Raw genomic sequence first — 14,029 nt, 5'->3', positions numbered from 1 at the left:
ATTGTTCCATTAATACCACTATTCCTTAATATTTCCTAACGGTCTTTTCGATATCGATAATATATAACTTAGTATCGATACCACAAAAATATCCAAACAAAATATCGATACTGAAATATCGATTGTCAATACGAAGGTATCGATATTTACTCATATCGATAATATCGCAACATCCCTATACTAGACGGGCGGCTGACTGCATGCACATCATGCGAGTAACACCGAGTGTAGAATTGCATGAGTTAAGCACGCACATCTTTCACGATGTCCATTCACCGCTTCAGCGGTCTCCCTGGTGGTCGGCGCCCACCTGAGTCAAGCTAGAGGGCCGTTTTATAATGGAGCTTCGCATGACATGGCCATATCACCAGGGTCGTTTTCGCTACGACTGGGGCCACACCTAGTCTATGTCGCACATCTTCATGGCTCAAGAGAGTCAGTCTCAGTGATCATCGCAACATCCTCGTCTCCATAGGTCTGTCCATGTTTCCTCGTCAAAGGGTGACATTCTACTCTATAGAGAGCAACTGGTCTTATCACTGTCTCTGTCAATTTTAGCCTTCAGGAATTCGGGCATGGTCTGCCCAGCTCCTTGCGGCTGTACTTCAGATGAAACGGGTGCCGCCGTGTCTCAGTGACCTGATGACTTCCCTTCTCTCATTTGCCAGCGTACAGTACTGTAGTTTATAGTATGACGCCGGCGGACTAACTCTCCAGGCAGCGCCGTCTAGAATGTCGAAGCGTCGGGAGTTGTGGAATGATTGCCGATGTTGCATGATATCCCCTGGTGCACCAGACACGACAATACATCACACATTAGTAACAATTCAGGTTTCCGTGAGACGTGACAAACTATCCAAATATTAAAACACTTGCAGTGTAAGTACAATAGCGTAGGTACCGTTCTGACCGAGCTCCATAGCTGCAGTCGCGTAAGTGCGGTCAGTATTCAGTATTCGGGAGATAGTGGGTTCGAACCCCGCTGTCGGTAACACTGAAGATAGTTTTCCGTGGTTTCCCATTTTCACACCAGGCAAATGCTGGGGATGTACCTTAATTAAGGCCACGGCCGCTTCCTTCCCACTCCTAGCCTTTTCCTATCCCATCGTCGCCATAAGACCTATCTGTGTTGGTGCGACGTAAAGCAACTTGTTAGTTAGGTACCGTTCGAGAACATGACAAAACCGACTTAACAGCGTTTCCTAAAGGAATGGTTATCGGACCAGACATTTAAGGATCGGTTTTTGGAGATACCTGGTGAATTTTTCTATCTTGTGTATTTTATGATGTATAAGCCTGCATTAATGACCATACCAGTTTCAAATTTTAAGAGATCTTTGTGCTGCCATGAAACGAGAATGAGGGGATTATACTTCAATGGCATCTTGATAAGTTTATATACTTCACATGTATAATTTGGAAATGAATGTAAACGATGATATACTGGTAGTCATCTCATTCAATACGCACAGTTTATATTCAACTGCGCCCTATTTCCAATAAATATACAGTAGTAGTTTAAAATTCTACTGGGATATACACTAATGCTCATAAAAACCAGAACACATTGAAAGACTAGAGATAGGAAGTTCATATTCGCATGTGCATTAGTATGTCTTGAAGAAATGATTAGCATTTGGAACATGTGGGATGAAGTGCATCGGCAATGCAACGGGTGTGTCAGAATAGTTCACAGAAGGCCGTAGAACACGACGAGATGGGTCTGGTCGCACCACCCACACCATCCCCTGAGAAGATCGACACCTCATTCGAATGGCATTGCAGGACAGATTTTACGCTAAGCTTTTAACGTTCAAAGACCGAACATTACTGCCTAATGGCCATGAGTACGTACTGCAAGGCGCAAGTGTACTTGCACGACCGTAGGTCGGTAATGTCTTTGAGGTTGAGCCAGAGGTACTCCTCAAGCCTGTGGTAATGTGATGGGGAGGGCCCACGTAAAATAAACGGTGGTTGGTACGCGTGGATGTTGACGGATATGGAAGGAGTACCTTTGGTTGTAGGACTGTTTTGGTGCCAGACTCCTCACTTTCATCTGTCCTATCCGACCTCTCTGGGTCAACACTTGTTCTTTTCCGACCCCGACGCTATTAGGTTTGCGAGGGCTAGGGAGTCTTTCATTTTCACGCCCTTCGTGGCCCTTGTCTTCCTTTGGCCGATATCTTCATTTTTCGAAGTGTCGGACCCCTTCCATTTTTCCCTCTGATTAGTGTTATATAGAGGATGGTTGCCTAGTTGTACTTCCTCTTAAAACAATAATCACCACCACTAGGACTGTTTTGTCTTATGTAAGAAAAAACAAGGCATCACTGGTATATGTGTTTAATTGACTGTACAGTTGAAGGTGTGCCGTAAAACTACCTCTGTCTACAATATTTATCCATTTATACAGGTGAAAAGTTATATGTTGCCTAACGGCAACAGTATGTAGTAGAGAGTTAAGAGCCACCTAACGGGGCTGTGCCAAACGCAGTTGGCAACTCTGCCAATGGGTATACAGCTGCTAGTCAGATATACACTCATGCTCATAAAAACCAGAACACCTTGGAAGACTAGAGATAAGAAGTTCATATTCGCAGGACATGTGCATTAGTATGTTTTGAAGAAATGATTAGCATTTGAAATATGTCGGCCCTCAGGTTCAAGGTCCACATACACATCTCGGCGCACCACCAGCGACTGGCAAAATGTGCCTGCGGCTCTCGTTGTCGCTATAAACTGAAGGTAATGGATCAGTGTGACTTGAACAGACGTGCAGGATGCCTCGTAGACGTATGTGGAAATCGTACCATCAAATGAGTGAGTTTGAAAGAGGGCGCATTACTGCCATGAGAGAACGTGATGCATCCATCCTGTAAATTGCTGCTCGTGTGGGACGAAATGTATCGGCAAAGCAACGGGTGTGTACAGAATAGTTCACAGAAGGCCGTAGAACACGACGAGATGGGTCTGGTCGCACCCCCTCCCCGCGAGAAGATCAACACTTCATCCGAATGGCATTGCAGGACAGATCTGCGTCCTCCTGGGCTCTGGCGCAACAGTGGAACAGTGTAACACATCGTACACTCTCAGGAGTGACAGTCCGTCGCCGTTTATTACGGTCTGGGTTACCGGCGCGTCGTCCATTTCTCTGCCTACCTTTGACTAATGTGCATAAACATACTAGAACACAATGGTGTATGGAACGACGTCACTGGGGACGGAAATGGCAGCAGATAGTATTTTCGGACGAATCCAGGTTCTGTTTGTTTGAAAATGATGCCAGCATTTTGGTTCGCCGCAGACAGGGGGAAAGGCATAACACTGACTGCATTCGCACAAGACATACATCGCCAGCTCAAGGCCTTATGGTGTGGGCTGCTATTGGCTACAACCACAAATCACAGTTGTGCGTGTCCAGGGCACTGGGACCAGTTTGACCTACGTGAATGACATCCTGCGGCCCGTAGCCATACCTTTTCTGCACGACACCCCAGACGTCATGTTTCAGCAGGGCAATGCGCGACCACATGTTGCTGCACGAACACGTGCCTTCTTATTTTCACAGGATGTCACACTGTTGCCCTGTCCCGCCCGATCACCGAACTTGTCACCAATCGAAAATGTGTGGGATATAGTGAAACGACGGGTACGGCGCTGTGAACCAATGCCAACCACCAAATATGTACTGTGAAACCATTTGAATGCATCATGGATGGCTATACCCCTGGACGCCATTCGCGCCTTATACTCGTCGATGCCATCACGCATTGAACAAGTTATCAGTGCCCATGGAGGCTCCAGTGCTAATCGTTTCTGCAGAATATACTAATGAACATTTACTGTGAATATGAACCTCCTACCTCTAGTCTTTCAAGGTGTTCTGTTATTTTTATGAACGTGAGTGTATATTTCTCACACATATCATTTACAGGGACTGGTAACTCGATCCCTGAACCCCTAAGACAAAACAACAACAAGGAATTCGTTAACCGAGCTTTGAACTTGCGATGTATGTTGAATGTTGGGTATTCAGTCCGAAGGCTGGTTTGATCCTCCACAGTTCCTCCAACAGACGTCATAGGTAGCCTAGGCGTCACTGAAGAGGCATACTAGAGAAATGAGAAGTGAGGTAGTTTCCCGTCGTTTTCCTCACCGAGCCAGAATTTGCTATTGCATATCAATCTGCCAAGCCCACTGTGAGCAATATTTTCATATCATTCATAGCAGGAACTGGCTGCATAACGAATGGTATTAGTAGCATCGCTCATACATCGATCACTTTCATATTATCGAAGCTAAGGATGAGACTGAGACAGGTCAATGAAAGTAACAAATTTATTCTGGCCCAGACCAGAAGACATAGTGCACTGTACACACTACATCGCACCAGCAAAGCCATGAACTTGCGATAACACATTTATTTGGATACCATCAGAAATGTGATAAGTTATGTTTTAAAGTGATACTGCTTTCCCAAAATCTTTCCTTTTACAGACGATGTATCGCCTGAGTCTGCAGAAGATCTGGATAAATTACTGAATAGTTTGGACACAGTCTTGGTAAAGGAGTTCAAGATGATAAAACCCAAACAAAAGTAATGGAGTGCGGTCGAATGAAGTCAAGTGATGCAGGAAATATTAGATTAGGAAATGAAGTCTGAAGGGAAATAGATAGATAGTATTATTTGGGTAATAGAATAACTAATGACGGCGTAAATAAGGAGGCTATTAAATACAGACTAGCATAAGCAAGGAAGGCCTTTTTTAAGAAAAGAAATTCGCTCACTTCGAAGACTGATACAGAAATTAGAAAGACGTTTTCGAAGACTTTCGCCAGGAGCGTGGCATTGTACGGAAGTGAAACATGGGCGATAAGTAGCTCAGAAAGAAAGAGAACAGAAGCTTTTGAAATGTGGTGTTACAGAAGAATGCTGAAGGTAAGATGGGTAGATCGAATCACGAATGAAGAGATGGTGAATCGAAATGCTGAGACGAGAACGATTTGGCGAAATTTGTCCAGAAGAAGAGAGAATATTAGGATACATTCTAAGACACTCAGGACTTGTTCACTTAGTTTTTGAGGGAAGTGTAGGCGGTAAAAACGGCAGGAGGTATGAATATGGCAAACAGATTAGTGTATATGTAGGATTTAATAGTTTCGTAGACATGAAAAGTTTAGCAAAGGATAGAGTGGCATAGAGGGCTGCATCAAACAGGTCAGTGGACTGATGACCCAAACAACAACAACAACAACAACAACAACAACAACAACAACAACAACATATTGTGTACCTATCTAATGGGCACATACCACAATTTCACTGCTCTTATTTTCAATAAAAACCGAGCTCGGTAGCTGCAGTCGCTTAAGTGCGGCCAGTATACAGTATTTGGGAGATGGGTTCGAACCCCACCGTCGGCAACCCCGAGGATCGTTTTCTGCGGTTTGCTATTTTTCACATCAGACTGATGGGGCTGTACCTTAATTAAGACCACGCCCACTTCCTTCTCACTCCCTGCCTTTCCTGTCCTATCATCACCATAAGACCTATCTGTGTCGGTGCGACGTAAAGCAACTTGTAAAAAAAGTTTAAAAAAATCACTAAAATTTATAACAAATTGGTATTATGTGAGTATATTTAAACGAATATTTAATATATTGGGTGTGGTGATATCTCTTTTAAAGAAATCTCAATAATTTCAATTCTCTGTCCCACTTTTACACAGTCGAGACTTACACAAACTCATCATTCCTGTAAACTTCTGGTTTTGTGACATATGTATGTGCCTTTGCTGGCAGGAGCTAGTGTTTACAGTGCACTGTATCTTCTGGTATGGGCTAGAGCAAGTTTGTTACTTTCATTGATCTGTCTCAGTTTCATCCTTAGCTTTGCCAAAATGAAAGCGACTGAGGTATGAGTCATGCTAGTAATGCCATTCCTTATGCAGCCAGTCCCTGCTATGAACAGTGTGAAAATGTTGCTCATAGGGTCGGTTGATGCATGCATTTCAGTGGGCTTGGCAGACTGATATGTAATAGCAATTTCTGGCTCGGTGAAGAAAGCAACTGTAAACTACCTCGCTCCTCATTTCCCTAGTACGCCACTTCAGTGATGCCTAAGCCATCTATGACAGCTGATGGCAGAGCTGTTGAGGATCCAACCAGCTTTCGGGCTGAGGACTAAGCATTCAACATACGACATATGTATTTTCCACCGGACCCCTCGGCTGTAATTATCTATCACTATTTTTACATATACAAACAAACCCACGTTTTAGTACTCTGCAATATATATACATGAGTTGACGAGTGCTATCTACGATATCTGGTAACGAACGCCCTTCTCACGAAAGTCTTTCATCATCTGAAGCGTTTTGTCTCGCTTGAGATGTCGTAATAGGCTGCCCTGTGCCAAGCGAGTCCATTTCGATACTGGCATTTGCTTTTAGAATAAACTTAGACTTCGTTGTGCTGTCATCGGTGTATCCAGCGTAAACAAACATCTTCGCGTGCATCACAGTGCGTTGCGTTCAGTGAACGGCAAGTTTGTTGTTGTGAGGAAGATACAGTAACAATTTTTCCAGAATTAGGACAAACGCGAGTGTGACATGATAAGCGCGTTGACCAGACCCCATGTGGCGTACGAGCCGATGCAGATATTCGACGGAACAAAACACAGGAAACATAGTAATTGGGCTCTCAAAGTAAGTTCTGTACTTTGATAACGTTAACTTCACTAGAAAATGTTTATTATTTAGTTTGTACTTAATCTGTGCATATCCTAACAAAGAAAGAACAGATACAAGACCGAGCGAATCGGGCATGCAGTTCGGTCGCGCAGCTGTGAGCTTGTATTAGGGAGATAGTGAGTTCGAATCCACCGTCGACCTTTTGAGATAACTGCATGGGGTAGAGATGTTGTGATAATCTCCTCTAGGCACTTGTATGAGTGTAACGGACCAATAGTAATGGATTAATGTAGTGTCCTTAGTGATGTATACTAAAGCAGTGTGTATGCGATGCGTATCTTTGTTGTTTACAATCTGTTTTACGTCGCACCGACACAGATAGGTGTTATGGCGACGATGGGATAGGAAAGGGCTAGGGGTGAGGAGGAAGTGACCGTACAGGTACAGCCTCAGCATTTACCTGGTGTGAAAGAGGGAAAAGATGGAAAACCATTTTCAAGGCTGCGCGCTCCTAACCACACGGACAGCTCGCTAGGTAGAAATATATCTCTGAAGTCAAATTGCGAAAAAAACCGTACGTGATAGTAGAAAATTGAAAACATGTCTGGAATCAGCATAAAAGATTGAGGCCACGAGCTCGATAGCTGCAGTCGCTTAAGTGCGGCCAGTATCCAGTATTCGGGAGATAGTAGGTTCGAACCCCACTGTCAGCAACCCTGAAGATGGTTTTCCGTGGTTTCCCATTTTCACACCAGGCAAATGCTGGGGCTGTACCTTAATTAAGGCCACGGACGCTTCCTTCCCAGTCCTAGCCCTTTCCTGTCCCATCGTCGCCATAAGACATATCAGTGTCGGTGTGACGTAAAGCAAAAAAAAAAAAACCGATTGAGGTAATATCACATATTAGTTCTCAGTCATCTAATACCATGCAGACTAGTGTTATGACAGTAATCTGTGCCTTATTGTACCCGCTCAAAGCCTGAGTCCCAACCAACATTTATCTCAGGGGGTGTTATGGTCCGAATCTATCGCAACTAATAAACAATTTAAAAAGTTATGAATATATAAGATCTCCAATTAAATGTATGGGCACCATCTAATCAGTACTACAAGGTTGAACGGGACACTCTAATCATTAACTTTAAGGCTCATCATAAAAAAATAATATAAAAATATATTAAATCAGATCTAAGGGAAAAATTGGAAGGCTCCGTCCTAGGAATGGGGATGGATATTTAAACGGTCATCAAGGGTTTACTATTCTACAAGAACAAGAACCTGGAACTGTTTCCTTGCAAATGTTAAAGGAGCATTTTATTTAAGTTAAAAATTGAACACACACAAATATTCGTTGACCCTTATTTTACCGGTAATTTGGCAAATCATTCCTGAAAATTTCACATATTAATAATTTACACTTTTGACCACCCATCCACTTGGGTGGTGTATCCGTTGGTTTCTGAGGGTTGCAATTCGACCCTTGTGAACACAATGACCGTTTATGGTCATGGACAAATTACCTGCTGGCCAGGTGGGCGCGATCACATGAATCATGTCATCGCCTCCACCTTTATTGAGATGAGACCAACCCGGGATAATACAAAACTCTTCCTGGGTTCCTAACCAAAATATGCTATCGTTAACTGAAGGAAACGACAAAGGGACTTTAACCTAATGGTCCAGATGTAGAGATTTGCCTTCACATTACAAATAACAAATTTAACTTATTATTTACAACAACTAGATATTATTACGTTATTTTGCCTGCTGACTTCCCTAGTATCAGTCAAACTCAGCCCCAGGGGCTCTGAACTTTGGAGCGTGGGTTGGCGACCACGGGGCCCTTAGCTGAGTCCTGGCATTGCTTCCACTTACTTGTACCAGGCTCCTCACTTTCAACTATCCTATTCGACCTACCTTGGTCAACTCTTGTTCTTTTCCGACCCCGACGCTATTAGGTTTGCGAGGGCTAGGGAGTCTTTCATTTTCACGCCCTTCGTGGCCCTTGTCTTCCTTTGGCCGATATCTTCATTTTCGAAGTATCGGACCCCTTCCATATTTTCCCTCTGATTAGTGTTACATAGAGGATGGTTGCCTAGTTGTACTTCCTCTTAAAACAATAATCACCACCACCACCTCAGTCAAACTCATCATCCGAAATAATTTAAAATATATTATTATTATTATTATTATTATTATTATTATTATTATTATTATTATTATTATTATTATTATTATTATTATTATTATTATTATTATTATTAGTGGAGATCATCCTTCTCGTACAGCCAGATGGCGTCAAATTTAAATGTCTGCACACGGTAGCTGAGGCCATACGATTATTATTATTATTATTATTATTATTATTATTATTATTATTATTATTATTATTATTATTATTATTATTATTATTATTATTATTATTATTATTATATATTATTTTCACTTGTTACACTGCAGTCAACTATTATTATGTTTAATGCATAACCCTTTAAGGGAATGGGTAGTAAGAACAGTCTGAACAATTATAGAGGAATATCTCTGTTAGACTCCTTAAGTAAAATTTACACGGGGGTGTTGGCGAACAGGTTAAGTGAATGGGCCGAAAGAAATGAAGTATTGACAGATTACCAAGGGGGATTTAGAAAAAAGAAAAGAATAGTGGATAATATAATGATAGTGAAGACAGTGTTGGAGAAGTGTAGGAGCCTGCCTAGAAGTAAGGTGTATGTGGCAGCAATCGATTTTGAGAAAGCGTTTGATAAGGTGAATAGAGGGGCTCTATTGGAGAAATTGGGTGGGTTAGGGGTTTCGGAAAAGATGATGAGGGCAGTGGAGGGAATATATAGGTTGGTAAAATTTTGTGTAAAATAGGAGACGATAGATTGAGCAGACCCTTAGAGTCTAAGGTGGGTTTAAAGCAAGGGTGCAAATTATCCCCAATATTATTTGTTGTTGTTTGAGTCATTAGTCCATAGACTGGTTTGATGCAGCTCTCCACGCCACCCTATCCTGTGCTAACCTTTTCATTTCTACGTAACTATTGCATCCTACATCTGCTCTAATCTGCTTGTCATATTCATACCTTGGTCTACCCCTACCGTTCTTACCATCTACACTTCCTTCAAAAAACAACTGATTAAGTCCTGGGTGTCTTAAGATGTGTCCTATCATTCTATCTATTCTTCTCGTCAAATTTAGCCAAATCGATCTCCTCTCACCAATTCGATTCAGTATCTCTTCATTCGTGATTCGATCTATTCATCTCACCTTCAGCATTCTTATGTAACACCACATTTCAAAAGCTTCTATTCTCTTTCTTTCTGAGATAGTTATCGTTCATGTTTCACTTCCATACAATGCCACGCTCCACACAAAAGTCTTCAAAAACGTCTTTCTAATTCCGATATCAATGTTTGAAGTGAGCAAATTTCTTTTCTTAAGAAAGCTCTTCCTTGCTTGTGCTAGTCTGCATTTTATGTCCTCCTTACTTCTGCCATCGTTAGTTATTTTACTACCCAAGTAACAATATTCATCTACTTCCTTTAAGACTTCATTTTCTAATCTAATATTTCCTACATCACCTGCCTTCGTTCGACTGCACTCCATTACTTTTGTTTTGGACTTATTTATTTTCATCTGGTACTCCTTACCCAAGACTTCATCCATACCATTCAGCAACTTCTCGAGATCTTCTACAGTCTTAGATAAAATAACAATATCATCGGCAAATCTCAAGGTTTTGATTTCCTCTCCTTGGACTGTGATTTCATTTCCAAATTTCTCTTTGATTCCCTTTACTGCCTGTTCTAAGTAAACATTGAATAGGAGAGGGGACAAACTGCAGCCTTGCCTCACTCCTTTCTGGATTGCTGCTTCTTTTTCAAAGCCCTGGATTCTTATCACTGCAGACTGATTTTTATACAGATTGTAGATAATTCTTCGTTCTCGGTATCTGATCCCTATCATCTTCAGAATCATAAATAGCTTGGTCCAATCAACATTACGAATGCCTTTTCTAGATCTACGAATGCCATGTACGTGGGCTTGTCCTTCTTGATTCGATCCTCTAACATCAGACGTAAAGTCAGGATTGCTTCACGTGTTCCTACATTTCTTCTGAAGCCAAATTGATCTTCTCCCAACTCAGCTTCAACTTGTTTTTCCATTCTTCTGTAAATAATACGTGTTAAAATTTTGCAGGCATGAGATACTAAACTAATGGTGCGGTAGATTTCACACCGGTCAGCACCGGCTTTCTTGGGAATAGGTATAACAACATTCTGCTGAAAATCAGATGGGACTTCTCCTGTCTCATACATCTTGCACACTAAATGAAATAACCTTGCCATGCTGGTTTATCCTAAGGCAGTCAGTAATTCAGAGGGAATGTCATCAATTCCAGGTACCTTGTTCCTATTTAGGTCACTCACAGCTCTGTCAAACTCTGACCTCAAAACTGGGTCTCCCATTTCATCAGCATCAACAACCTCTTCATGTTCCAGAACCAAATTATCTACATCTTTACCTTGATACAACTGTTGGATATGCTCCTGCACCTTTCTGCTTTGTCTTCTTACCCTAGAAGTGGCTTTCCATCTGAGCTCTTAATATTCATACACCTAGATTTCCTTTCTCCAAAGGTTTCCTTGATTTTCCCGTATGCAGCATCCACCTTTCCCAGGACCATACAGCCTTCGACATCCTAGCACTTCTCCTTCAGCCATTCTTCCTTACCTACCTTGCACTTTCTATCCACTTGATTCTTTAATAACCTGTATTCTTTTCTGCCCTCTTCATTTCTAGCATTCTTGTATTTTCGTCTTTCATCAATCAGGTCTAGTATCTCCTGAGTTATCCACTGATTCTTAGTTGATCTTTTCTTCCTTCCTAACATTTCTTCAGCAGCCCTACTGACTTCATTTTTCATGACTCTCCACTCTTCCTCTATGGCGTTTCCTTCAGCATTTCCTTCAGCCTTTTGCAACATGCTCCTTGAAACAATCCCTCACACTCTTTTCTTTCAACTTGTCTAAATCCCATCTTTTTGCATTCTTTCTTTTCTTCAATTTCTTCACCTTCAGATGGCATTTCATGACCAGCAAGTTGGGCTCAGAGTCCACATCTGCTCCTGGGAAAGTTTTGCAATCCAACACCTGGTTTCTGAATCTCTGCCTAATCATAATGAAGTCTATTTGATACCTTGCAGTGTCTCCAGGTCTCGTCCACGTATACAACCGTCGTTTGTGGTGTTTGAACCAAGTATTGGCAAGGACTAAATTATGATCAGTGCATAATTCAACCAGCCGGCTTCCTCTTTCGTTCTTTTGTCCCAATCCAAATTCTCCTGTTGTACTACCTTCTCTTCCTTGGCCTACCACTGCATTCCAGTCTCCCATCACAATTAGATTCTCGTCACCTTTTACATATTGTATTAAATCTTCTATCTCCTCTTATATTCTTTCTATTTCTTCATCATCCGCTGAACTAGTATGCATATAGACCTGCACTATTGTGGTGGGCATTGGTTTGGTGTCTATCTTGACGACAATAATTCTTTCACTATGCTGGTCGTAGTAGCGTACCCGCTGCTCTATTTTCTTATTCATTATTAAACCAACTCCTGCATTTCCCCTGTTTGATTTTGTGTTGATAATTCGGTAGTCGCCTGACCAAAAATCTTGTTCTTCCTGTCAACGTACTTCACTTATACCATCTACATCTAACTTTAGCCTATCCATCTCCCTTTTCAGATTCTCTAACCTACCACAACGATTCAAACTTCTAACATTCCACGTTCCGACGCGCAGAATGTCAGTATCCATCTTCCTGATGATCGCCCCCTCTCGTGTAGTCCCCACCCGGAGATCCGAATGAGGGACTAATTTACCTCCGGAATATTTTACCCGGGAGGAAGCCATCATCAGTACATCATTCATACAGAGAGAGCTGCATGTCCTCGGGAGTTAGTTACGGCTGTATTTTCCCGTTGCTTTCAGCCGTGTAGCAGTATCAACACAGCTAAGCCATGTTGAGTATTATTACAAGGCCGTATCAGTCATTCGTCTAGACTGCCGCCCTTGCAACTACCGAAAGGCTGCTACCCCACTTTCGATGAACCATTCGTTAGTCTGGTCTCTCAACAGATACCCATCCGATATGTTTGCACCTACGGCTCGGCTATCTGCATCATTGGGACACGCAAGCCTCCCCACCGCGGCAAGATCACATGGTTTATTTTATTTATTAACGACATCTTGGGTGGGCATGGGGATAGCAACTGGGTCGTGGCGGTAATTAATGGGTTAAAGGTACCGGGATTGATTTTTGCTGGTGATGTGATATTGATGACTCTAACTGCAGTTGGGATGCAGAAGGCTTTAAATGCATTGTCGGTTTTCGCGAAGAAATGAGCCTTGGGAATTAATGGGAATAAATTTAAAATGTTAGTATCCCAGGCACTCAAAGGAAGAGGAGAGGACGGGAAATGGGTCCTGCAGGGAGAAAGGTTGGAACAAGTACGGAAGTTGGAATATTTGGAGTCATTATTAACAGTAAAGGAACTTGGAACGATCATATTAGTAGGGCGAGAAGCAGAGTTTTGGCCGCCCTAGCCTCAGTCAAGAACTTGCTAGTTAAATATCCGGGTATGTTATAAAACCCTGAGATTAGTTTTAATATCGGTGATTTTCGGTAGGGTATTGTATGGCGCGGAAGTATGGGGGTTGGATGAGAAAAGAGTTGAATTAAGACGAATTATTAGTCATTTCGGTAAGATGGTGATGGGGTCCCGATGTGCACAGCCAATGCAGGGGCGGAATTAATGTGTGGGGAGGATTTGGAATCTGAGTGTGTAAAAAGAATAGTTACATACAGGATGAATTTAAAAAGACAGCAGGGGGGAAGGTATTATAGGCCGCGTACGAACAACAGCGGAAGAGCATGTATAAGGGCTGCTGGCTAGAAAAAATTAACGGATACTTGGAGATGATAGGCTTGGGGTACATGTGGGAAGATATGTGGACGAAGACAGATGCTAGAGGGATGAAGGTGCTGTCAAGGAGGATTAAAGATATGTATAGGCAGAAATTATTGGTCGAAAGTAGATTAAGAAGTTCTCTTAGTATTTTAATAAAGTAGCAGAAGTAACGGGGATAAATATCAGATACGTTGAGAGGTTAAAAAGGAGAGGGTTGGTATGGTGGCTGATGGGGCTTCGTAAAAATAAGGGACGGTTAAAAGATAGAGATATGTCAGTATGTATACTTTGTGGGGCAGAGAACGATGATTTTCACTTATTAGGTAATTATGAAGAAACAAGTAAGATTAGAAATAGT

At 42.1% G+C, this 14,029-nt stretch overlaps 1 protein-coding gene across 3 annotated transcripts in view; it reads left to right on the top strand.

The window, feature by feature from the left end:
* Nucleotides 1-14,029, top strand: part of LOC136882655 (synaptotagmin-15) — a 209,465-nt gene that overhangs the window by 111,447 nt on the left and 83,989 nt on the right. For 2 of the 3 annotated variants that reach the window (XM_067155145.2, XM_067155142.2), the window contains exon 1: nucleotides 6,466-6,707. The exons of the other annotated variant lie outside the window; for it this stretch is intronic. In XM_067155145.2, the coding sequence (XP_067011246.2) occupies nucleotides 6,637-6,707 (71 nt within the window). In that variant the 5' untranslated portion in view covers nucleotides 6,466-6,636. Of the gene's footprint in view, nucleotides 1-6,465; nucleotides 6,708-14,029 lie in introns of those variants that run through there. 3 annotated transcript variants of the gene reach the window in all.

This window comes from Anabrus simplex, chromosome 1 (genome assembly GCF_040414725.1).
Source record: "Anabrus simplex isolate iqAnaSimp1 chromosome 1, ASM4041472v1, whole genome shotgun sequence".
NCBI lineage: Eukaryota > Metazoa > Arthropoda > Insecta > Orthoptera > Tettigoniidae > Anabrus > Anabrus simplex.
The sequence above is the reverse complement of the archived record's forward strand: the minus strand, read 5'-3'. Positions and strand labels throughout refer to the sequence as shown.